This window comes from Balaenoptera borealis (genome assembly GCF_965194805.1).
Source record: "Balaenoptera borealis genome assembly, chromosome: 2".
Classification (NCBI taxonomy): Eukaryota; Metazoa; Chordata; class Mammalia; order Artiodactyla; family Balaenopteridae; genus Balaenoptera; species Balaenoptera borealis.
The window spans coordinates 35785586-35812887 of NC_138867.1; the positions used below are offsets into that span (position 1 = coordinate 35785586).

A 27302-nucleotide genomic window follows, 5' to 3' on the forward strand; every position below is an offset into this window, starting at 1 on the left:
AGAATCAAAGATTTACTAAAATGCCAAATTAGGTAACAAGGTCTAATATGTCATCTATGTTGTTCTGTTTGATGTACATACCATCAATACTACGGAAATCCAATAAGTATGTTCTACTGTCCACTTGGTACAACTGTAGACTCATTTTGGAGAATGTACTTGTCACAGGATTCTTCCTTCGAACACGCAAATAATATGGGTTTACAACCTAGCATATGGTATGGAGAAAAACAAAGTCAAAAGGAATTCTTCTATAAAACATTATACAGACTACAGGTTTGTCAAATGTGCTAATAATCAGAATGCTCTTTCTTTCTTACCTTCCATTCATAATCCAGTTGTTTAATGGCTCTACAAACTTCTGCCATGATATCATTTGGTCGACTTTGACTTCTAATTCCCAAATGCCATTTTGCTTTCCTTACACCTTGGTGTTTGGATTTCTGTGGATTTAATTCATCGAGGGTATGGCGTGCCCTTGGTGTTTCAGCAACCAAGAATGGTACTCTTTCAGGATGGGGCCGGGTCAAGTGGTGATCATCGAGAAAAGAATCAGGTGGGCTTGTTGCCAAGTAAAAATCTTTGGCCTCATTCATTATTCTCCTGTTATCTATTATGAGGTGGTAGGCAACTGCCAAAGGGTCCTGGTGATTTCTGTTATAAAGGCAGCTGAGAACCTCCTCTTCTGAGCATTCAAATTTTTCACATACTTCTTTTAAGGCTTCATCATCAATCATGGTTGAACTATATGATGGATCCTCAGGAAAGAGATATTTTGGAAGGTCCTGTTTAAACCATTCATGTTCCCTGAGAGAAAACGGCAGGGGTCAGAAGGACTTCGAGGAGAGATGAGACTGAAAGTAACAGTTTGGGGGAATTTAGGATATGAATTCATTTATATTTATACTCATACTGTATTATCATTTTTTTAAAACTGAGATTTTCCTCTTCTGGCTCACATTTCATGGTATATGTTAAAGGAAATTCTCCAGCCTTCCTCTGATTTTAAGAGGGAGAAAACACTGCTGGAGCAACCAGAAACAAAGTGTCTACACTTTAAGGTTTTGGAACAAATAGCAATGACAAACAAATGGCAAAGACCATGTTATTTCCAGCTCAGAAAGAGAACAAAATTAGTCTGTGGATTCATTATAATACTCTTTGGATATAATGTTAAGTGAAAAAATATATAACAACAACAAAAATAGACAACTATTATTCATTGAGTGCTTACTATGTGGTAGGTTTTAGGCTAAACACTTCTTATATATTATCTCACCTCATTTTCAAACAACTCTGTGAAGATAATACCCCTTATTTTAATGAAGGAACTGAGGATTTCCTAACTTCATATATAAAAGGATATTTTTGACTTGAACTATGTAAAAAAAAATATGCTAAAACTAAAAACATTAAAAGAGGAAAACACCCAAAAGAACAATGATTATATTCTGGGTAATGGAACTAAAGATCACTTTAATTCTCTTCTCTAATTTTTTTGGTGTTTTCTAAGTCTTTTCCAATTGTCACATATTTCATTTAAATTGGAAAAAACATGTAAAACACAAGAAAAAGCATCTCTCACTAAGATATTCTGAAATATAAATTTTACAGAATGACTAGTCCTTCTCCTCTAGTGGTAAAGTCATGCCCTGCCACTCACAGTCTGTTTTTTAGCTAGTCTGCAACATATGGAGTAAATGGAAAGGAATGAAGCTTTTTTTTCTTTTTTTTTTTAAATTGGAATATAGTTGATTTATAATGTTTTGTTACTTTCTGCTGCACAGCACAGTGAATCCAGTTATACATATACATATATACACTCTTTTTTAGATTCTTTTCCCATATAAGTCGTTACATAGTATTGAATAGAGTTCCCTGTGCTATACAGTAGGTCCTTATTAGTTATCTATTTTAGGAATCAAGCTTGAAGTTCTACATATGATCTTTCTTTCTTCTTCATTACCCTAATGCTTTCTTCTTTACTATTCCCAGATATACATCTGACTTCTTTCTTCCTTCTCCCTCCATCTCAGAGAAGTGTGCTGTCTAGCCACTGGAAGACCAAAAGAGAAATTTCCATAAGGGAAAAAAAGGAAAGAAAAATGATGGTAGAAGAAACAAAATTTGCAGTTTTTAAAAAAATGTTCATCAGAGGGCTTCCCTGGTGGCGCAGTGGTTGAGAATCTGCCTGCCAATGCAGGGGACACGGGTTCGAGCCCTGGTCTGGGACGATCCCACATGCTGCGGAGCAACTGGGCCCGTGAGCCACAATTGCTGAGCCTGCGCGTCTGGAGCCTGTGCTCCGCAACAAGAGAGGCCGCGATAATGAGAGGCCCGTGCACCGCGATGAAGAGTGGCCCCCCTTGCCACAACTAGAGAAAGCCCTCGCACAGAAACGAAGACCCAACACAGCCATAAATAAATAAATAAATAAATAAATAAATAAATATTAAAAAAAAAAAATCTTCATCAGAAATGACCTGCCCAAATTTGAGAAGGAGATTTGTTATCATCACTTTTGCCTTATTTAAACTATTCCGTGGAACCATATGCAACTGGCAAAATTGATGGACTTTTTTACCTACAATACAGTAATTTCATATGTAATTCAATGTATACTACTACAAAAACAAACATGTCATTGATTGAATTAAAATTTTCTCATTCCTTGAGATGAACAAAAGGAAAAAATACAATAATTTATAAGATCAGAACTCAAATAGCAACACACAAATTTACTACGAAAAAATATTAGTCCCCATGAGAATATGTAAAAGTCAAACATGAAGCATACTATAGAAAATCTTAAAGAATCACTACCAAATCTAATACCCAAACAGGGTCCTTTTTATTTTTTATTAGCTCTTTTTTTAAATTAAAAAGTAATACACTGACAAGTACAGCTTTCTGGTAACTGACTATACTGTTGAACTGAATGAATAAGCATTTTCAGAACTCTAATGGAAAACTGATGAATTCATAAAAGTGCTAACAAAAGATCAAGATGAAAAAAAATATTAATTACATGGGACTGAGTGAACTGATGAGGATGATTATAATTTTTGTGACTTCCTGTTTGAATTAAAAAAAAAAAAAAGTTAAAAAAAATGTTAAAAAAAAAAGTACTTACTGGTGTCCTAAGAACTAGTGAGGAGTGACAAAACTGACAGCTCAAAGCACCCTTCCTCCACTTCTGACTTTAACTCCTCCACTTTATTTTATAAGCACCTATTTTTCTTTTTTTTTTTTTTAATTATTTTATTTATTTATTTATTTTTGGCTGTGTTGGGTCTTTGTTTCTGTGCGAGGGCTTTCTCTACTTGCTGTGAGCGGGGGCCACTCTTCATCGCGGTGCGTGGGCCTCTCACTGTCATGGCCTCTCTTGTAGCGGAGCACCAGCTCCAGATGCACAGGCTCGGTAGTTGTGGCTCACGGGTCCAGTTGCTCCGTGGCATGTGGGATCTTCCCAGACCAGGGCTCGAACCTACGTCCCCAGCATTGGCAGGCAGATTCTCAACCACTGCGCCACCAGGGAAGCCCCCAGCACCTATTTTTCTGATCAGATATTATCCTGTTTGAAATGCCTAAAAGAGATTATATTTTCCTTACTGAACCCCAAGTATATTATTACAATACTTAGCTAAGAGTGAATTCCCCTCTATTTTAGTTACAATATACACATTTACTTTAATAAGAAATATTGTATTCAGAATTTCATTAAAGCAACTTCGTAGATGTATGGAATAAAAAAAAAAAGTAATATAATGTTCACTGCTACAATTTCAAAACAAATAAAGAAACAAAAGCAAAAAAGTGAAAGCCCTTCCTCCTACCAATCTTACTTCCCTAAAGCAGCCAGGTTAGTATGTGTTCTTAAATATCAAAATAAAATAAATGAGTCTATACACTATTTTTAACATAAAAACAGGATTACATTGTACATACTGTTCTGCAAAATTTTCTTTCACTTATATCACTGATACTATTAGATCTGATAATCAAGTTGCTTTATCACCTGATATCTTTGATTGTGGCTCTCTTCATGGGATCCACCTGCAGCATATGTTTCAAAAGGCTAATCACAGAAGGGTTTAAATACTGAGGGGTATAAAAGATCCCATCACATATCTTCTTAAAAAGAGTTGGCACATGATCGTCATCGAATGGAAGTGTTCCACATAATAAAGCATAGAGAATAACCCCACTGCTCCATATATCTACCTCTGGGCCAGCATACAATCTGTAACAGGAAGTACCAATTGGATTAAACACTCATTAGTAACTTAAAGAGCAAATCAATTTATCATTTTAAATATAGATACTTCATAAAGAATTATTAGTCAGAATATGGTTTCTGTAAGTCACTGCTGTGAACTACACGTACAGATTCTATACTAATTCTATCAGTATTACCTTTGAAAACAAAAATTAAGAATTTTTTTAAGTTACAGACTATAGCTAAAATTCTCTCCATGCTACCTCACAAGGTTCCTCATGATATCCAATCAATAGGGCCAAACTTTGAACAAACATATCATTACTGAATTTAAAATCATTGTTTTTTGGTTACAGAGGAGAGGTTAAGCGATCTTTCATCAAGTGAGAATGTTCTTTAGTGATGGACTCTAAACCCACTCTCCGCAATAACCCAAGACCTCATACCAAGGTAAAAGGGGCCTGAGGCTGTAGAATGAAGCCCAGCTAACTAATTCACAGAAGATTTTAAACTCTTATTTGCAATACACTGTAACCTACTGACTTTACCAGCTACTGACTAATTAGATAACCCATTCAAAGTCTGGCTTCAGGGAAAGGATTTCTTTAAATTGGTCAAATAAATTACTGAACTGATCAATAAATACTATTTTGAAAGTAAAAGTTTCCATACATCTAGACCTCACAGAAAGACCTTATCCAAACTGGGAAAATTAGACTTCAGTAATGGCCCATTACATATATGCACAATTACGTTTCTTTTTGTTTATTTAATTAACACTGCCCCCAGTATCCAGGTCCTAAATTGTTTTCTTCCCAAAATAATTAGACAACCCACATGAAATAATAAACATTAAGTTAATATAAAAAGGTAATGATGAACCTTGATAAATCTAAAATTAGATATTTCTGCCTTACTCATAACCATGCCTTAACACAAATATAATTTCTCTGAGCAGTCTAGGCAAGCAAGCTTATGCAAATAGAAAGAAAATACTACTCTATTTCTGCATTCTAAATTAATCAGGATGTAAGACATTCAAACAAAGAAACATGGTTTGAATGAAAAGTTATTAAAAGTTAATTATAAAAACTAGTAAACAAACTTTAGCTTCTTTGTGTTCCATTTCAGTAGTATAGTGAAGAACAGTTACTCTTCAAAAAATTAAATTTTCCTGTTATCTAAACTATTCGAAAAGCTGCCCTATACTAAGATCCTCATGTTCTCAATGCTGGTGGTTAGTAAATTGAGAGATTAGAATTCTTAAAATATTTCAGTCGCCAGAAGATTTAAAGGATGAAAATTAAATAAAATCTGAGGACTTTATCAATACTTCAGTCCAATTCCCCAAGGTACTTTATCATAAAAGCTAAAGCTAATTTGAAAAATTAAAGCTACACATTACACTTTTAATTCTTCATCTAAGCAAATAGTACACTATTTCTTACTACTAGATATTTCTGTATTATTCAAGTTTTTAATGTCTCACCTTTAAAACTTGCTAGGTTTAAACCTTCAGTTTCTTCCACCAGGGGAAAAAATGAAAGTACTCTCATCTAACTAATATAATTTTGACTTGCAAACCAACATCCTCCTCGATAAATGGAGTCCTTAATCCTTATTCACTTATAATGTTTTATTCTTAAAATAGAATACTTTCTGGATAAGAAAAGAATAAGCTTTAAATTCCTTTCACTAGAATTGAATATTACGCTATAGACTAACAAAGTCTAGGAAAAAAAGACAATTACAAATATATTGGGCGGGGAGGAGGTGGCAAACACTACCTTCCTGAAATTACTTCTGGTGCAGCATAGTTGGGTGAGCCACAACTTGTTCTTAAAAATTCACCATCTGACATCATGTTTGAAAGACCTGAAAATGCACAAAATCCACTGCTCAAGATTTCCCAAGAACAAAAATAAAAACAAAACTCCATTAAACAATAAAATTGAGTTTGCATTAAAGTGATAAATCATCATTTTGTTCTTTGCTTCAACAGAAGCCTACAGTCTTTATTGTTCCCAAATATTTTGCCTTTATGCCATAAAATCTGTAATCTGTTTCAACATATAAAGTTAGTGCATTGTTGGAGTTTAATGAGTACATATTAAGCTATTGGTTATTTTGCTTAACAGAATAAACTGGGCATGTTTAAGTTTTATTAATATAGAAATTACTAGAAAAAATGTAGAACAGAATTAAAATTCAAAGTTTCTATTAACCTCCATTCTGATTCTTTAAAAAAAATAATAATAATTTTTAATATCAAAGTTCCTTCATAGTTCTACTACAAAAAGAAAACTCGGGAATTCCCTGGTGGTCCAGTGGTTAGGACTCGGTGCTTTCACTGCTGTGGCCCGGGTTCAATCCCTGGTGGGGGAACTAAGATCCCGCAAGCTGCGCAGTGCGGCCAAAAAAAGAAAAAAGAAAAAAAGAAAACTCTGCCTCCTCAAAAATACAATGTATAAAAAATAATGACAACTAAAGAATAAGAAAGTCAAATAATTTAGTCAGTTACAAAAAAACCCAGTAGCTCAGAGCTGTTGGGCACGATTTAGTGAATCTCTATAGATTAAAATATATAAACATATACAAAACTGAAGAAAATCTAAGTATCTCCTCTGATTTGAAATGAAACTAAAAAAAGAGACTTGTAGATATTCATTTTTATCTTAGGTTTAATAATGTCAATGGCAATTTATATAAGAAATAAAGGAAAAATAAATTCATTAAATTTCCCTCAAGCTGAAACTATGCTTTTCTATTTAAGATATTTTACTTTCTTTTTTTAAAAATAATTTTGTTCATATGGTTTGCCTTCTGGCTTTCAAAGTTTGAACAACTCCAGCCCAGTCTCTTTCCTCTTGCTCTATACTTGATCAGAAGAACACACTGGAAATAGTGTGTTCTATTGATAACACTATTTAGCAAATAGTTAAATAATGGTCTCTTTTCAAGTGATGTCGCTAATGCTGCCAATTTAAATTGTTTGCCTATGTCATAAAAGTCAATTTTAAAGACATAAAGCTAAGAGAATTCCTTATTTTTACTCCTTTTTGTAGCTCATAGACAAATGGTGAGGATATGCTACTTTGGGATACTCAGTCTATTATATAAAAGCAAAAGTTATCTGAAGAATCCTACTGACGTTTGTTAAACATAATGAATATATGAAACTATAAAAATCTCCTTACCAAAATCCGCAATCTTTGCATTCATGTGTGCATCAAGCAGGACATTTTCAGGTTTCAAATCTCTGTGGACCACCATATGCCTGTGACAATAATCCACACCAGAAAGGATTTGTTGGAACAGACGCCGACTTTCTTTTTCATCCAGCTAAGAAAAGTAGAGAGGCAACTTAAACGTGTGTCTTTCAAAAGAAATTATTCTACCTATAATTCTCCAACCTATAAAACTGTGAAAATGGAAGAAACCTTCCAAATGAACCTCACTCATGAGATACTTTTGAAACGGGGAGGAGATATAGGCAGCACAAAACAGAAATGCTAGGAGGATCTTAGAACCCAAATCAGTAACTCAGCTTCCTAATATTATCACTCTCTTGACTACACTCTAATAACTTGCTTTCACTTAATCTCATGCACTATTTCAAATAATTTCAATTTCTACCTGAAAGTAGGCATGTTTTCTCCTGTAAATTACAAATATTTAATCCTTGATTCCTTTAACAAATATTTATTGAATACCTTCAATGTGCCATGCACTGTTTTAGACACTCAAGATATAGCAATGATTTTAAAAAAGGCCCTAATCTAGTTAAAGAAAATAGACAATAAACATATAAATATCAATATAAGGAGTAAGAGTGTTTTGAAGAAAAACAAAGCAGGATAAGGGCACAAAGAGTTATGCTGGGGTGGGGAATACTGTTGTGGACTATATGAGAAAGCAACATTTAAGCAGTGTTAATGAATTAGCAAGCAACCATGTTATCATATCTCCTGAAATAAAAGATGTTTTAATTTTAACAAAAGAAAAACCTGAATTCATTTGTTTTATAAAATATAACAGCATTTATCTTTACTCTGCTTACTGAAAAAATTATACCTTATGCTGTAATTACATTTTAAAAAATATTCTTTAAAAACTTCTCTGTCCATTTATCCATATTTTCTTATTTTATGATGTTTTTTCCATAAATGAAAACCATTACTTGGGTATGCCTGCTCCCAAGAAGTCATATTTAATAAATAACGTATTAATTCTCTACGCAAAGGACTCTAATATGCAGTTCTCTAACACAGGTCACAAATTAGCATTCTAAAACCAGGTTCCTACACCTTAAATGGTATGGATAATCTGGAATATGAACCAGTAATTTCTTTTGAAAGCAAAACTAAAACTCTCGAAGTATTCAGAGATACCCTTCCTCTAGAGAAAGTAATAATGCGTTAGCAATCTAATACCTTTATTTCTAGAATATAGGTTCATTTTTTAATATGACTTCATATCAAATACACTAAATGAAAAAAAGAATGTGTTCTAAATGTGAAAGAGAAGAAAATTTAATTGGTTAAGCAAAATACAAGAGATAAAATAACTGGATAGGCTACAAAAATGAAAATTATACTCTATTAATAATAAATAGAGTACAAAGGATCAAGGAGGGGAAGTCTACAAAGAAAGATTAGAAAAGTCAAAGCATATTTCCATTTAAGCATGGCAGATGGAACCTTTTGTCTCCACTCCTTGAAACATCACTAAGGTGACAGCATATAAAGACAAAAGAGCAAGAGAAGAGACAGCAGTAATCAAGAGGAGTCACTAAGCTAGAGAGTAGATGAACAGTGATAAAGACTTGGCCAACCACAGAAAGCTGAAATCTAATAAGCCTTTAGGGGTGGAAATCAATGATAAACTCATCTGCACACAGACTCCTGGAAGGGCTTAGATATTGGAAGTGTTGGGAATTTCTGAAGGTAGAAGGGAGAAATGGACTGAAAACAGAACAACTGATGGAAGAAAGAAGTTTTAAGCTCACCCTTACTGGGGAATAAGACCCACGACTTACTCTTTAATAAGGCTGAACCAGCTGTTCTCAAGGACACCAGAGTAGGAATGAGGCACCAGAAGGAAAACATGGGGATAAAATGAAAGTCAACATACTAACCAGTGAGGCTTGTGGGCCTTTCCCCATTTAGCTCGCAGAGCACTGGCAGCTAAGCTAACACGCTCAAGGAAACTGGAAGGTTTCTTCTGGAGCAACTTTCTGATCCAAGGAAAAATATTTGTAATTGTTAACATTTGGTGTTTCCTAGTAAAACAAACAGGTCCGTACCTATTCAACCTATGGGAAGCCCCACCAATTAATAAGTTCCATCCTCATGAGCCTGGCTTTTAGAATCTCACTCTCAAATATGAGTGGACAACCCAGAATCACCAGGTATCTGAGCAAGGGTCATGCACAAAAGACAAAGACCAATAAAATGAATAGAAAAAAAACAGGGAGCAGGGAGCACAGAAGGTACAGAAGCAATCCAGGGAAGAGAAGAAGAAAATATTTTGAAACTAATTGTCATCCTCAGACAGATACATTTATTATCTCTGTGGAACAACAAAAAAAAATAGTCTATTTAAAGAAAGACAACTTCAGAAAACAAGAAAGAAATAAAAAATGACAGCTGGAATTTTAATATGCAACAGATAAAATTGAGGAAAATTCCCATAATGTAAAGCAAAATGATCAAGACATGAAAAACAAAAGATAAGAAAGCAAGATACCAATTCAATTTGTGTCTGTTTCCATTTTTCTAGGCAGAATATTTGTGCGGGATTGCGGGGGGTGGGGAGTGGGGAGTGAAAAGACAAGTGGAATACCTGAAATCGAAATGAACCATGTTAAGAAATGGTAAAATCAAAATTAATTTGGTTAATGATTTTGATTTTGATGAAAGTAAAGAGATATGCTACATAGAACAAATGAGTGAATGATATAAAGAATGTTAGATTGGGAGGGAAAAAAATTGGCTTCTCAGTGCTTGATGTGGCTCTTCCAGAAATAGGTTTTTGCATACCACATACCCTGGGTGTAAGAAAAAGTATGGGCGGGGGGCAATGTTCAGTTTTTGTATCTGTAACTTAAGACACTGTTCAAAATGTCTTCTAAAGTTCCTTCCAACTCTAAATTCTTTAAGTCTAATTCCTCTAATTCCTACCTCCTTCATGGAGCCTGTTCTTACTATTCCAGGTACATCAGATTTCTGAAACCAAAAAATGAATGCAATTTAAATGTGACTAGGGTTGACTAGCAAGGCCTAGATCTTTAAGTATTTAATAATATATTTTTTAAGGATTACATACATAATTTAAGATATATATTTAAAGGATTTGTATGCCCCAGAAGCAAAGTCTGAAGATCGTTAGTTCTGGAGTCTCAATCCAACTCTGTCATTAATAAATTACGTGACCTTGAGCATATATATAAACTGTGAGTCTCGGACTTCCCTGGTGGTCCAGTGGTTAAGACTCTGCACTTCCAATGCAGGGGGCACGGGTTCGATCCCTGGTCAGGGAACTAAGATCCCACATGCTGCAGAGTTTGACCAAAATATAAAAAGTAAATAAATAAAAATAAATAAACTGTGAGGGACTTCCCTGGTGGAGCAGTGGTTAAGAATCTGCCTGCCAATGCAGGGGACACGGGTTCGAGCCCTGGTCCAGGAAGATCCCACATGCCACGGAGCAACTAAGCCTGTGCACCACAACTACTGAGCCTGCGCTCTAGAGCCCACGAGCCACAACTACTGAGCCCGCGTGTCACAACTACAGAAGCCCATGCACCTAGAACCCATGCTCTGCAACAAAAGGAGCCACCGCAATGAGAAGCCCATGCACCACAACGAAGGGTAGCCCCCGTTCGCCGCAACTAGAGAAAGCCCACGCGCAGCAATGAAGACCCAATGCAGCCAAAAATAAATAAATAAATAAATAAAATAAATTTTTAAAAAAATAAATAAATAAACTGTGAGTCTTGGTTTCCATATCTGTGTAAGTAGGCTAAGGAGATAATCTTTAAGATCTTTCTTAGCTCTAAATAGTCCATGATTCTAGGCAAATACATGACTAAGGGAGCTGGTTATTAAATAGACCTCTTAACAGAATTGCTTTCTGATATTTTGATGCTAGTAAGGGATCAGGGGAATTACAAAACATATACAGGATTAAAACAGAACTGCTTACCCTTCCATTTTTACAGATATAATCAAATAGCTCTCCTCCTGAGACATATTCCATCACCATGAAAATATCAGATGGTGTACTGATGACCTGGTACCTGGTGAGAGAAAACATTATCTACCGGTATTAAAACATGTATATTCATTCATTCAATAAATGTTTACTAAGCACCTATAATACACCAGGCACTGTACTAAACGCTGGGAAAACTGTAGGGAACAAAACAAATTATCTGCTCTCATGGAGTTTATTTTCCAGAAGCCAGGAAACAGACACTAAATAAAAAACAGTATCTCAGGTGGTGGAACATGCTATGAAGAGAATCAAAGCAAAACTAAGGGAAATCTTTCATACAGGGTATTCAAGGAAGGCCTCTCTGATAAAGTAACATTTAAGCAGAGCGTAATGGAAATCAGGGAACAAACTATGCCAATATCTAGGAAGAAGGTGACCCAGGCAGAGGGAACAGCAAGTGCAAAGGCCCCCAGGGGGAAACCTGCCTGGCGCATTTGAGCAATGGTAAGAAGGCTAGAGCAGAGTGAGCTAGGAGCGAGAAACAGGATGTGGGGTCAAAGAGGTAACTGGACAGCAGAGGACACAGAACCTTAAAAGCCATGATGAGGCTTTGGCTTTTACTCTATGGGAGAAAGAAAGCTATTGAAGGTTTTAAGCAAAGCAGTCACATGATCTGGCCAAGTAAAAGGGTAACTTTAATTGATGGCAGCAATGTGAAGAACTGACTGGGCAGTAGGGTGGAAGCAGGTGGCTACTGCAGTAGTCCATGAGAAAGATGAAGGGGGCCCACGCTGGGTTGATGATAATGAAGGAACTAGAATGAGATCTTAAATATATTTTTGAAGGAAGAGATGGAATGGAGGTTGGGAAGTGAGAGAAATAGGAAAGTTAAGGATAGTTCCTAAGTTTCTGCCCTGAGGAACTGATATTAACTGAGATGGTGAAAAGACCAGGAAGACCAGGCACGGGAGGGTAATAAAGGGTTCAGTTTGGGCCATGTCGAGTTTCACATGCCTCATGGTCACCCAAATGGAGATGTAAAATAGGCAGTGTGCATATTCAGGGAACAGGTTTCAAAGCAGGAGATGTATATTAAGGGTTGTCAGCATAAGGATGGTATTTAAAACCATGGCACCTCAACAAATGAGAAGAGGTGAGAGTGAAACATATTCTGAGTCACCAGTTCAATACAAAAGCCTAAATGGTTTTAATTTATAGCCTGCATAATAAAGCTGAGTAGTAAATAAGTTAACTGTAGATCCTACAGTTGTCAGCTGTAAAACAACAGTAATATTACTGCCTTTTGAAATTTGGATTCCTGAAATTCTGTTATTTGGATTTGGATTTGGATTCCTGAAAATCTATTATTTGTTATTTGTTTTATCAGATATAAGCAGTGTGGGGGAGTGGAGACCCTACTGCATTGTCTCTAGTGAGGCTAGCTGATATCATCTGGAAATTTGGAGGGCAGGAGTTTTTACTAGCAAATCATTGTTGGTTCTACAGCTGTAGGGGCACTGAAACTTATCTATCAGAAGGGCATCAGTCCCGAGAATGAGAAAGATAACATCTGATCATCACAAGGGCAAAATGTGAACTTAGGCTTAAGTGACCGTGAATGGGGTTAGATAAATACATGAACAGGAAGAAATTTTAAAACCCTCAGGAACAGACCAAAGCAATGTCACTCATCTTTCTCACTTGTCAGATTAAGAAGGTTAACAACAATGATGCAAAAATGATATGACTATATTTAATATAATCAGATCTTACAGTTTAATTATATGAGGATGCCTGAAAAGCTTGAGGTTCTGAATTTCTCTGCGGATTTTTCCTACTACATCAAGGCTTCGAATCTTCTGTCGATTGAGTATCTTCACAGCAACTTTATGCCCAGTCAATTCATGTTTGCCAACTGTAGGAGAAATAATTTTAATAAATTAGTGCCAGGTTTGATTAATAACATATTTAGAACTATTTGAAGAGTAATAATCTTAGCATTCTCCAAAAGTACTTGAGCAGTTCCAATTTCCTTTTTAAATTTTTACTGGTGTATAGCTGCTTTACAATGTTGTGCTAGTTTCTGCTGTACATTAAAGTGAATCAGCTATAGGTATACATATATCCCGTTTTTTGCATTTCCTTCCCATTTAGGTCACCACAAAACACTGAATACTATTCCCTATGCTATACAGTAGGTTCTCATCAGTTATCTATTTTATACATAGTAGTGAATATATGCCAAGTTCCTTTCAATTCTGCCTGATTTACCCCTGAACGTTTAGATGTTTAAAGCTGGAAGGCTAAGGGAGAGAGAAAGAAAGAAACTTCTTTTTGCTCTCTACCTTTTTGTACTTTTATATTCTCTTAATTTACTTTTCATTTTTTAAACTATCATACATACAAATTGAACTTTTTTCTTTTGGTGTGCAGTTCTATAGATTTTAAGACATGTAGAAGTTGGTGTAATCACCATTATAATCAGATACAGAACAGTTGAATCATACCAAAAACCACCCTCATGTTAGACACACTTTCTCTATAATCTCTTGAACCTTTACAATTTTGGTTCATGAGCATGTAGTTTCTGTTTTTAAAAATAAGAAAAACATTTTAAGTGATTACCCTTCAATTTTGAATGCTATACCCAGATAATCAATGGTTATAATACAATTTAGACATTTTTTAACAGAGACAAAGTCTCCAAAAATTTAGCTTCTATTCACGCTTTCTTAAGGACCTAGTGGAGAATTAATATTCCATCAAAATCAGGAAAGAAACCAAGATGGTAAGAGGGCAGACGGCAGAAGCAAGAAGAACTACAATTCTGCAGCCCGTGGAAGGAAAACCACATTCACAGAAAGATAGACAAAATGAAAAGGCAGAGGGCTTGGTACAAGACGAAAAAACAAGATAAAACCCCCCAGAAAAACAATAAAGTGGAGATAGACAACTTTCCAGAAAAAGAATTCAGAATAATGATAGTGAAGATGATCCAGGACCTCGGAAAAAAAACGGAGGCAAAGATCGAGAAGATGCAAGAAATGTTTAACAAAGATCTAGAAGAATTAAAGAACAAACACCTAGAAGAATTAAAGAACAAACAAACAGAGATGACCAATACAATAACTGAAATGAAAAATACACTAGAAGGAATCAATAGCAGAATAACTGAGGCAGAAGAACAGATAAGTGACCTGGAAGACAGAATGGTGGAATTCACTGCCGAGGAACAGAATACAGAAAAAAGAATGAAAAGAAAAGAAGACAGCCTAAGAGACCTCTGGGACAACATTAAACACAACAACATTTGCATTATAGGGGTCCCAGAAGGAGAAGAAACAGAGAAAGGACCCGAGAAAATATTTGAAGAAATTATAGTCGAAAACTTCCCTAACATAGAAAAGGAAATAGCCACCCAAGTCCAGGAAGCGCAGAGAGTCCCAGGTAGCATAAACTGAAGGAGAAACACGCCGAGACAAACAGTAATCAAATTGACAAAAATTAAAGACAAAGAAAAATTACTGAAAGCAAAAAGGGAAAAACGACAAATAACATACAAGGGAAACTCTAAAAGCCAGAAGCGAGTGGCATGATATATTTAAACCGATGAAAGGGAAGAACCTACAACCAATATTACTCTACCCCGCAAGGATCTCATTCAGATTTGACGGAGAAATCAAAAGCTTTACAGACAAGCAAAAGCTAAGAGAATTTAGCACCATGAAACCAGCTCTACAACAAACACTAAAGGAACTTCTCTAAGTGGGAAACACAAGAGAAGAAAAGGACCTACAAAAACAAACCCATAACAATTAAGAAAATGGTAATGGGAACATACATATTGATAATTACCTTAAACGTGAATGGAATAAATGCTCCAACCAAAAGACACAGGCTCACTGAATGGATACAAAAATAAGACCCACGGCTTCCCTGGTGGTGCAGTGGTTAAGAATCCACCTGCCAACGCAGGGGACACGGGTTCGAGCCTTGGTCCAGGAAGATCCCACATGCCACAGAGCAACTAAGCCCATGCGCCACAACTGCTGAGCCTGCGCTCTAGAGCCCGAGTGTCATGACTACTGAAGCCCGTGGGCCTAGAGCCCGTGCTCTGCAACAAGAGAAGCCACTGCAATGAGAAGACCATGCACAGCAACGAACAGTAGCCCCCGCTCACCACAACTAGAGAAAGCCCGCATGCAGCAACGAAGACCCAATGCAGCAAAAAATATATAAATAAAATAAATAAATTTAAAAAACAAAAAAAAACAAGACCCATATATATGCCGTCTACAAAAGACCCACTTCAAACCTAGGGACATGTAGAGACTGAAAGTGAGGGGATGGAAAAACATATTCCATGCAAATGAAAATGAAAAGAAAGCTGGAGTAGCAATACTCATATGATATAAAATGGACTTTAAAACAAAGAATGTTACAAGAGACAAGGAATGACACTACATAATGATCAAGGGATCAATCCAAGAAGAAGATATAACAATTATACATATATATGCACCCAACATAGGAACGCCTCAATACATAAGGCAACTGCTAACAGCTATAAAACAGGAAATTAACAGTAACACAGTAATAGTAGGGGATTTTAACACCTCACTTACACCAATGGACAGATCATCCAGACAGAAAATTAATAAGGAAACACAAGCTTTAAATGACACAATAGACCAGATAGATTTAATTGATATTTATAGGACATTCCATCCAAAAACAGCAGATTACACTTTCTTCTCAAGTGCACACAGAACATTCTCCAGGATAGATCACATCTTGGGTCAGAAATCAAGCCTTGGTAAATTTAAGAAAACTGAAATCATATCAAGCATCTTTTCCGACCACAACACTATGAGATTAGAAATCAATTACGGGGAAAAAAATGTAAAAAACACAAACACATGGAGGCTAAACAATACGTTACTAAATAACCAAGAGATCACTGAAGAAATCAAAGAGGAAATAAGAAAATACCTAGAGACAAATTGCAATGAAAACACGATGATCCAAAACTTATGGGATGCAGCAAAAGCAGTTCTAAGAGGGAAGTTTATAGCAATACAAGCCTACCACAAGAAACAAGAAAAATCTCAAATAAACCATCTAACCTTACACCTAAAGGAACTAGAGAAAGAAGAACAAACAAAACCCAAAGTTAGTAGAAGGAAAGAAATCATAAAGATCAGAGCAGAAATAAGTGAAACAGAAACAAAGAAAACAATAGCAAAGATCAATAAAACTAAAAGCTGGTTCTTTGAGAAGATAAACAAAATTGATAAACCATTAGCCAGGCTCATCAAGAAAAAGAGGGAGAGGACTCAGATCAATAAAATTAGAAATGAAAAAGGAGAAGTTACAACGGACACTGCAGAAATACAAAGCATCATAAGAGACTACTACAAACAACTCTGTGCCAATAAAATAGACAACCTGGATGAAACAGACAAATTCTTAGAAAGGTATAACATTCCAAGACTGAACCAGGAAGAAATAGAAAATATGAACAGACCAATCACAAGTAATGAAATTGAAACTGTGGTTAAAAATCTTCCAACAAACAAAAGTCCAGGACCAGATGGCTTCACAGGTGAATTCTATCAAACATTTAGAGAAGAGCTAACACCCATCCTTCTCAAACTCTTCCAAAAAATTGCAGAGGAAGGAAAACTCCCAAAGTCCTTCTATGAGGCCACCATCACCATGATACCAGAAGCAGACAAAGATACTACAAAAAGAGAAAATTACAGACCAATATCACTGATGAACATAGATGCAAAAATCCTCAACAAAATACTAGCAAACAGAATCCAACAGTACATTAAAAGGATCATACACCATGATCAAGTGGGATTTATCCCATGGATGCAAGGATTCTTCAAGATACGCAAATCAATCAATGTGATACACCATATTAACAAACTGAAGAAGAAAAACCATATGATCATCTCAATAGATGCAGAAAAAGATTTTGACAAAATTCAACACCATTTAGGATAAAAACTCTCCAGAAAGAGGGCATAGAGGGAACCTACCTCAACATAATAAAGGCCATATACGACAAACCCATAGCAAACATCATTCTCAATGGTGAAAAACTGAAAGCATTTCCTCTAAGATCAGGAACAAGACAAGGATGTCCACTCTCACCGCTATTATTCAACATAGTTTTGGAAGTCCTAGCCATGGCAATCAGAGAAGAAAAAGAAATAAAAGGAATACAAATTGGAAAAGAAGTAAAACTGTCACTGTTTGCAGATGACATGATACTATACATAGAGAATGCTAAAGACTCTACCAGAAAACTACTAGAGCTAATCAATGAATTTGGTAAAGTAGCAGGATACAAAATTAATGCACAGAAATCTCTTGCGTTCCTATACACTAACAACGAAAGATCAGAAAGAGAAATTAAGGAAACACTCCCATTTACCATTGCAACAAAAAGAATAAAATACCTAGGAATCAACCTACCTTAGGAGACAAAAGACCTGTATGCAGAAAATTATAAGACACTGATGAAAGAAATCAAAGACAACACAAACAGATGGAGAGATATACCATGTTTTTGGACTGGAAGAATCAATATTGTGAAAATGACTATACTACCCAAAGCAATCTACAGATTCAATGCAATCCTATCAAATTACCAGTGGCATTTTTCACAGAACTAGAACAAGAAATCTTAAAATTGGTATGGAGACACAAAAGACCCTGAATAGCCAAAGAAATCTTGAGAAAGAAAAATGGAGCTGGAACAAGCAGACTCCCTGACTTCAGACTATACTACAAAGCTACAGTAATCAAGACAATATGGTACTGGGACAAAAACAGAAATATAGATCAATGGAACAGTGCAGAAAGCCCAGAGATAAACCCATGCACCTATGGTCAACTAATCTATGACAAAGGAGAAAAGGATATACAATGGAGAAAAGACAGTCTCTTGAATAAGTGGTGCTGGGAAAACTGGACAGCTACATGTAAAAGAATGAAATTAGAATACTCCCTAACACCATACACAAAAATAAACTGAAAATGGATTAGAGACCTAAATGTAAGACCGGACACTATAAAACTCTTGGAGGACAACATAGGAAAAACAATCTTTGACATAAGTCACAGCAAGATCTTTTTTGATCCACCTCCTAGATTAATGGAAATAAAAACAAATATAAACAAATGGGACCTAATGAAACTTAAAAGCTTTTGCAAAGTAAAGGAAACTACAAACGATGAAGAGACAACCCTCAGAATGGGAGAAAATATTTGCAAATGGGGCTTCCCTGGTGGCGCAGTGGTTGAGAATCTGCCTGCCAATGCAGGGGACACGGGTTCGAGCCCTGGTCTGGGAAGATCCCACATGCCGCGGAGCAACTAAGCCCATGCGCCACAACTACTGAGCCTGCGCTCTAGAGCCTGCGAGCCACAAATACCAAAGCCCGCGTGCCACAACTACTGAGCCCATGTGCCTAGAGCCTATGCTCCACAACAAGGAAAGCCACTGCAATAAGAAGCCCGCACATTGCAGTGAAGAGTAGCCCCCACTCAACGCAGTTCGAGAAAGCTCGTGCGCAGCAACAAAGACCCAACACAGCCATAAATAAATAAATAAATAGGCAGAAGACCTAAATAGACATTTCTCCAAAGAAGACATACAGATGGCCAAGAAGCACATGAAAAGCTGCTCAACACCACTAATTATTAGAGAAATGCAAATCAAAACTACAGTGAGGTATCACCTCACACCACTTAGAATGGGCATCATCAGAAAATCTACAAACAACAAATGCTGGAGAGGGTGTGGAGAAAAGGGAACCCTCTTGCACTGTTGGTGGGAATGTAAATTGATACAGCCACTATGGAGAACAGTAGGGATGTTCCTTAAAAAACTAAAAATAGAATTACCATATGACCCAGCAATCCCACTACTGGGCATATACCCAGAGAAAACCAAAATTCAAAAAGACAGATGCACCCCAATATTCATTGCAGCACTATTTACAACAGCCAGGTCATGGAAGCAACCTAAATGCCCATCGACAGACGAATGGATAAAGAAGATGTGGCACATATATACAATGGAATACTACTCAGCCATAAAAAGGAATGAAATTGGGTCATTTGTAGAGACGTGGATGGATCTAGAGACAGTCTTACACAGTGAAGTAAGTCAGAAAGAGAAAAACAAACATCGTATATTAACGCATATATGTGGAACTTAGAAAAATGGTACAGATGAACCGGTTTGCAGGGCAGAAATTGAGACACAGATGTTGAGAACAAATGTATGAACACCAAGGGGGGAAAGTGGTGGGGAGGGGGTGGTGTGATGAATTGGGAGATTGGGATTGACATAGATACACTAATATGTATAAAATAGATAATAAGAACCTGCTGTATAAAAAATAAAATAAAATTCAAAAATTCAAAAAAAAATTAAAAATAAAAAAATTTTTCTTTAAATAATAAATAAATAAAAAGAAACCAAGATGGTATTCAGTAAGAAGGGATCCAATGTAGGAGAAAAAGAAGAGAATCCCCAATAAGGTAATGAAGCAAAGTCCTAGGTAACAGCTGTGTAGAAGGCTGGAAGGCAACAAATCCAGACAGAAATGTTGCAGAGGAGCTAGGACGGTTATTTCTAGGGAGAAAAAAGAATAGACAAATAAATTATCTTACAGGTTTGAAAGTACGAAATGTTACATTGAGAAAGATCTTACAAAAGCATTTGAAGATGTGGAGAATTTAGCCTTAGGTTAGAAGAAAACTAAGCAAATGAAAAAATGAGGTAAATTAATAACTCCAGGAAAAATGAAAAGTTCTATAAGTAAATATAGTCATAGTATTGGCTTAGCAGATAGTTTTTACACAGTCACAATTATGAAAACACCAAATATGGATTTTTTTTAAAGTATGACATAATTATATTAGGAGAATGAGGGTGTAGAGGAAAAGGTACAAAAGAACTAAAATCTTTGACATGGAGGTTATTATACTTAGTGAAGTAAGCCAGACACACAGCCTCCTCAGCAAGTGGTGTTGGGAAAGCCAGACAGCCTCATGTAAATCAATGAAGTTCAAACACTCCCTCACACCATACACAAAAGTAAACTCTAAATGGCTTAAAGACTTAAATATAAGACATAATACCATAAAACTCCCTAGCAAAGAACATAGGCAAAATATTCTTTGACATAAATCATAGCAATATTTTCTTAGATCAGCCCAAAGCAAAAGAAATAAAAGCAAAAATAAACAAATGGGACCTAATCAAACTTATACACTTTTGCACAGCAAAGGAAACCATAAACAAAACAAAAAGACAACCTATGCACTGGGAGAAAATATCTGCAAATGATGAGACCAATAAGGGCTTAATTTCCAAAATACACAAACAGCTCTCTCAATATCAAAAATATAAACAAGCCAATCAAACAATGGCGGAAGACCTAAATAGAAATTTCTCCAAAGAGGACACAGATGGCCAATAGGCACATGAAAAGATGTTCAACATCTCTAATTGTTAGAGTAATGCAAATCAAAACTGCAATGAGGTATCACCTCACACCAGTCAGAATGGCCATCATCAAAACATCTACAAATAATAAATTCAGGAGAGGGTGTGGAGAAAAGGGAACCCTCCTACACTGTTGGTGGGACTGTAGATCAGTGCAGCCACCATGGAAAATATAAGGGTCCTAAAACAACTAAAAATAGAACTACCATATGATCCAGCAATCCCACTCCTAGGCATGTATCCAGAGAAGATGAAAACTCTAATTCAAAAAGATACATGCAGACTTCCCTGGTGGCACAGGGGTTAAGAATCCGCCTGCCAATGCAGGGGACACAGGTTCGAACACTGGTCTGGGAAGATCCCACATGCTGCAGAGCAGCTAAGCCCATGCACCACAACTACTGAAGCCCGCATGCCTAGAGCCCATGAGCCACAACAAGAGAAGCCACTGCAATGAGAAGCCTGTGCACCACAATGAAGAACAGCCCCCACTCGCTGCAACTAGAGAAAGCCCACACACAGCAACAAAGACCCAATGCAGCCAAAAATAAATAAATTTATTTAAAAAAAAAAAAAGCATAAGAGGAGAAAGGCAAGTTCCTCCTAAGATGACATTGTTCCCAAAAGGCCAGAAAAAAATTTAAAAAAAGAAAAGAAAAGATACATGCCCCCCAATGTTCATAGCAGCACTATTTACAATAGCCAAGACATGGAAGCAAGCTAAGTGTCCATCAACAGATGAATGGATAAAGAAGATGTGATACACACACACACACACACACACAAAACAATATTACTCAGCCATAAAAAAGAATGAAATAATGCCATTTGCAGCAACATGGATGGACTTAGAGATTATCATATTGAATGAAGTCAGACAAAGAAAGACAAATATTATACGATATCACTTGTATGTGGAATCGAAAAATAATAATAAAAATGAACTTTTTTACAAAACAGAAACAGATTCACAGACATAGAAAACAAACTTATGGTTACCCAAGGGGAAAGGGTGGGAAGGGATAAATTAGGAGTATGGGATTAACAGATACCACTATATATAAAATAGATAAACAATAAGGATTTACTGTACAGCACAGGGAACTATACTCAATAGCTTATAATAACTTACAATGGAAAAGAATCTGAAAAAGAACATAATATGTATATATATCCACAACACTTTGCTATATGCCTAAAACTAACACAGTATTGTAAATCAACTATACTTCAATAAAATTTTTTTTTAAAAATTTAATAAAATAAAACTAGTGAATATAACAAAAAAGAAACAAACTCACAGATAAAGAGAACAAACCAGTGGTTACCAGTGAGGAGAGGGAATTGGGTAAGGGCAAGATAGGGATAGGGGATAAAGAGGTACAAACTACTATGTATAAAATAAATAAGCTACAAGGATATGTTGTACAGCACAGGGAATATGACCAATATTTTATAATATCTATAAATGAAGTAAAATCTATAAAAATTTTGAATCACTATGTTGTACATTGGAAACTAATATAATACTGTAAATCAACTATACCTCAATATAAAAATAAAATAATTTAAGAAAGAACTAAAATCCTCATCAACCATAATAAGAATTTAACAAAAAGTCTGTCAACAAGAATTAAGATAACTTTTATGCATGCATTATCAATTAGAAATGTGGAAGTTTAAAAAAAAAAACAGATAGGGCTTCCCTGGTGGCACAGTGGTTAAGAATCCACCTGCCAATGCAGGGGACACAGGGTCAAGACCTCGTCTAGGAAGATCCCACATGCCGCGGAGCAACTAAGCCCGTGCACCACAACTACTGAGCCTGTGCTCTACTGCCCGCGAGCCACAACTACTGAGCCCACGTGCTACAACTACTGAAGCCTGCATGCCTAGAGCCCGTGCTCTGCAACAAGAGAAGCCACCGCACTGCAATGAAGAGTAGCCCCCGCTCGCCGCAACTAGAGAAAGGCCGTGCGCAGCAATGAAGACCCAATGCAGCCAAAAATAAAATGAATAAAATAAATTTTAAAAAAATAAAATAAAATAAATAAAAAATTAAAAAAAAATTTTTTAAAGATAAATACAAGAAGAAACAGCTAAGAGTTGAAAGTGGGGGTAGGAAATTCTGTTTTATAAATAGACCTCTTAGCACTATTTGACATTTTAAAATATACATGTATTACTTTTCAAAAACATTTTTTTTTCAATTTTTAAATAAGTGATTTAGAGTTTTAGTTTTTCAGGAAGAAAATGTTCTCTTCTAAATTAGAACACAGTTTGTAAGACCAATATCAAAGAGCTTTCCCTGGCAATCTTCATAGTTACCAGCTGAAAATCAAGGATAATGATAACAAGAAATCCCTTATGGGCTGAATTGTGTCTCCCCCCAAGTTGAAGTCCTAATCCCTAGTACCTCAGAATGTGATAGATAGTATTTGGAAATAAGGCCTTTAAAGAGATGACTAAGTTAAAATGAAACAGTTGGGGTACGTCCTGATCCAACCTGACAAGTGTGCCTTTAGGAGGAAATATGGATACACAGAGAAAGAGAAGAGGTACACAGAGAAAGAGCAGAGGTACACAGAGAAAGAGCAGAGGTACACACAGGAAACCATGTGAGGACAGTGAGAGAAGGCAGCCATCTGCACGCTAAGGAGAGAGGCCTCAGAAGAAACCAAACCTTGATCTCAGACTTTTAGCCTCTAGACTGTGAGAAAATAAATTTCTGTTGTCAAAGCCATTCGGTCTGCAATATTTTTGTTATGGCAGATTAATACAATATTTTTTACTATTTCCAAATTGAAAACTCAGCATTGATATTTTAAACTCCTTGTATTTAAAACATTATTTTAAACAAAGAATTTTTCTCATTATTCCAATCTAAATAGACTTTCCTGCTTGATCTGGGACTTGGGATGGAGCCGAGCCTGACCATCCTTTAAAAATCCCCAAGGATTAGGAACCACTGCTGGTTTTTAATCACGGGAGCAATGAGATTATTATTTTTTCTAAAAGAAAAAAAAAAAAAAGCATTGTTTGCTCCTCACTAAATATGTGCTCTTGACGATTTAACAATAAGAAGTTTAGAATTTTAGAACTAAAGAGAACCTTACAGATCATCAGGTCCAATGGTTTTCAACAATTTAACATTTTTTCCCCCACCAAGCTAACAAAGACAATGAGTGAAGGGATCTTCTGCCCCATGAAACCCCCTGCAATTGAGAGGGGTGGAACAGGGGATGGGATGGTTCCTCATTATTTTGAATTTTTTAAGCATTTGCTACTTTGCTTAAATATTTTAGTTAATTATACTAAATTTAAGGTTAGGTTACACAGATATTTCACAATGGAAGAAAAAGTCTTTGTTAAATAAGACTCAAAGAAAAGTGTTCATATCAGAGTCCTAACTCAGTCCCTTTCAAGAATGTAATTTACCACCTAAGTTCACCTTCCATTTTGTCCAGATCCTTTCTTTTTTTTTTTCATAAAAAAAAATTGAGATTTTACTGGTTGTTTTGAGGATCAGCACAGACATTTAAATTGTATACAATTCTTTTTTTTTTTCTTGGCTGTGTTGGATCTTTGCTGCTGGGCGCGGGCTTTCTCTAGTTGCGGCGAGCGGGGGCTACTCTTCGTTGCAGTGCACAGGCTTCTCACTGCGGTGGCTTCTCTTGTTGCGGAGCACAGGCTCTAGGTGTGCGGGCTCCAGTAGTTGTGGCACATGGGCTCAGCAGTTGTGGCTCACGGCCTCTAGAGCCCAGGCTAAGTAGTTGTGGTGCATGGGATTAGTTGCTCCAAGGCACATGGGATCTTCCTGGACCAGGGCTTGAACCTGTGTCCCCTGCATTGGCAGGCAGATTCTTAACCACTGTGCCACTAGGGAAGTTCCTAAATTGTATACAATTCTTAACATACGTACCAAAAATCTAAAAAATCATGTAGTTGTGATTCTTTTCTGAACAGTTATTCCAGTGACTTTCCAGCTTAAAATTTGGAGGCAAATTTTCCTTGACAGGATATCAAGTACCAATATCTTCAAATACTGAGATGCTGTTACATTGTAACACATAATTCACAATTTAATATCATATACACTACATACTCAAATTGTCAGTCGTTCACAGCACATTAACAAAGTTGCGAGAAGAACTGGACTACCACAACCAAAGACGTTACAGAGTACACAAAATTCTGACCAGGAGAGCCAAGATCAAGGAGTGAGTGGTTTGCTTTAGGAAACAATTCAACCAAAAACAACATGGGAAAAGAAGTAATTTAAAGTGTTTAAGACATTAAATGCACAACTGACTCCAAACTGCCATTTAGTATGCTTTGTATTATAGGATATAAAAGCTACCCCTCATCTATGGAATGTTAAGCTGACACCTAAGATAATCAAAGCCTTCCATATTCAATATCCCACTATTTTCTGGTTGTACCAAAAAATAAACAACCAGCAAATGATTTCACCTCTTAAAAAAAAAACGCATTTACACTTAAAAAATGGGATAAGGTGGGATTCCCTTTTTAAAAATGTTTCTAGAGCTACTAAAACACTTGCATTTACAAAATAGTTGATAAAAATATTCCTCTGGATTGTACAAGAAGGGAGACAGGGACCACTGATAGGACCGGATGTGTGATATTAATCAGAGTTGCTTCTTTATCTCTTGCTTCATCAGAGGCTGGGCTCTTCTCATTTTTAGTTTCTCTGTTTTCTGCAGGTAAGTCTTCTTTAGTCTCTTGGTTAGCCACTTCAGCCTGTTTTCCCTTTGCTCCCCTTTTCCCTTTTGTCTGCACTTTTTTGGCTAAAGATTTATCTTTTCCTGCTGCCTTTTTTGGCTTCGTTTCCACTTTTGCGGGAGCCGGTTTAGCTGACAACCTCACCGATCTCCTCTCGGGCTCCTCCTTGGCTGCCCCCTCCTTGGCGGAGCTGACCGTCCTCTTGGGCATTGTGGCGGCGGGGCGGGCGTGTGCCGGGTGCCTGTGGGCCGCAGCGCGCCGAGAGCCTTCGCGAAGCTGGGCTGCCTGGCCACTGCCGCTCTTCGCGCTGCCCGAGCTGCTGGGACCCGCCCAGATCCTTTCTTAACCTTCACAATACTCCCACAATACAAATCTTCCCAGCAAATGAGCGAATGTTCAACTGCAACATAGTCTAACCCGAAGGATTATCAGGGAATCATAAAGTAAAAGTGCCATTTTTTAAAAACATCTTTGGAGTATAATGCTTTACAATGGTGTGTTAGTTTCTGCTGTATAACAAGTGAATCAGCTATATGTATATACATATATCCCCATATCTCCTCCCTCTTGAGATTCCCTCCCACCCTCCCTATCCCACCCCTCTAGGCGGTCACAAAGCACCAAGCTGATCTCCCTGTGCTATGCGGTTGTCTCCCACTAGCTATCTATTTTACATTTGTTAGTGTATATATGTCCATGCCACTCTCTCACTTTGTCCCAGCTTACCCTCCCCCCTTCCCATGTCCTCAAGTCCATTCTCTATGACTGCGTCTTTATTCCTGTCCTGCCCCTAGGTTCTTCAGAACCATTTTTTTCTTATATTCCATATATATGTGTTAGCATACAGTATTTTTCTCTTTCTGACTTAATTCACTCTGTATGACAGACTCTAGGTCCACCCACCTCACTACAAATAACTCAATTTCGTTTCTTTTTATGGCTGAGTAATATTCCATTATATATATGTGCCACTTCTTCTTTATCCATTCATCTGTCAATGGACACTTAGGTTGCTTCCATATCCTGGCTACTGTAAATAGTGCTGCAATGAACATTGTGGTATATGACTCATTTTGCATTATGGTTTTCTCCGGGTATATGCCCAGTAGTGGGACTGCTGGGTCATATGGTAGTTCTCTTTTTCGTTTTTTAAGGAACCTCCATACTGTTCTCCATAGTGGCTGCATCAATTTACGTTCCCACCAACAGTGCAAGAGGGTTCCCTTTTCTCCACACCCTCTCCAGCATTTACTGTTTGTAGATTTTCTGATGATGGCCATTCTGACCGGTGTGAGGTGATACCTCATTGCAGTTTTGATTTGCATTTCTCTAATGATTAGTGACGTTGAGCATCCTTTCATGTGTTTGTTGGCAATCTGTGAAACACAAAAGACTCCGAATAGCCAAAGCAATCTTGAGAAAGAAAAACGGACCTGGAGGAATCAGGCTCCCTGACTTCAGACTATACTACAAAGCTACAGTAATCAAGACAGTATGGTACTGGCACAAAAACAGAAATATAGATCAATGGAACAGGATAGAAAGCCCAGATATAAACCCACACACATATGGTCACCTTATCTT

At 36.6% G+C, this 27302-nt stretch overlaps 1 protein-coding gene, 1 long non-coding RNA gene and 1 pseudogene across 6 annotated transcripts in view; all 3 read right to left on the reverse strand.

The window, feature by feature from the left end:
- The window catches only part of PRKAA1 (protein kinase AMP-activated catalytic subunit alpha 1), a 44594-nt gene that overhangs the window by 4734 nt on the left and 12558 nt on the right, over window positions 1–27302 (reverse strand). For 2 of the 4 annotated variants that reach the window (XM_082382311.1, XM_082382312.1), the window contains exons 2-8: window positions 13211–13352; window positions 11426–11519; window positions 7417–7561; window positions 6007–6094; window positions 4019–4243; window positions 321–807; window positions 82–208 (exon numbers count right to left, since the gene is read on the reverse strand). In XM_082382311.1, coding sequence (XP_082238437.1) covers window positions 82–208; window positions 321–807; window positions 4019–4243; window positions 6007–6094; window positions 7417–7561; window positions 11426–11519; window positions 13211–13352 — 1308 coding nt within the window. Of the gene's footprint in view, window positions 1–81; window positions 209–320; window positions 808–4018; window positions 4244–6006; window positions 6095–7416; window positions 7562–9356; window positions 9456–11425; window positions 11520–13210; window positions 13353–27302 lie in introns of those variants that run through there. The other 2 variants (XM_082382313.1, XM_082382314.1) reach the window with 2 other exon arrangements.
- LOC309624452 lies at window positions 3134–4010 on the reverse strand. The gene is made up of 2 exons (XR_014241936.1): window positions 3551–4010; window positions 3134–3231 (listed from the first exon to the last, which is right to left on the reverse strand). It is a non-coding gene; the product is annotated as an uncharacterized lncRNA (long non-coding RNA).
- LOC309624389 (non-histone chromosomal protein HMG-14 pseudogene) lies at window positions 21541–25985 on the reverse strand (annotated as a pseudogene). The gene has a single exon. The product of its transcript is annotated as a non-histone chromosomal protein HMG-14 pseudogene (transcript).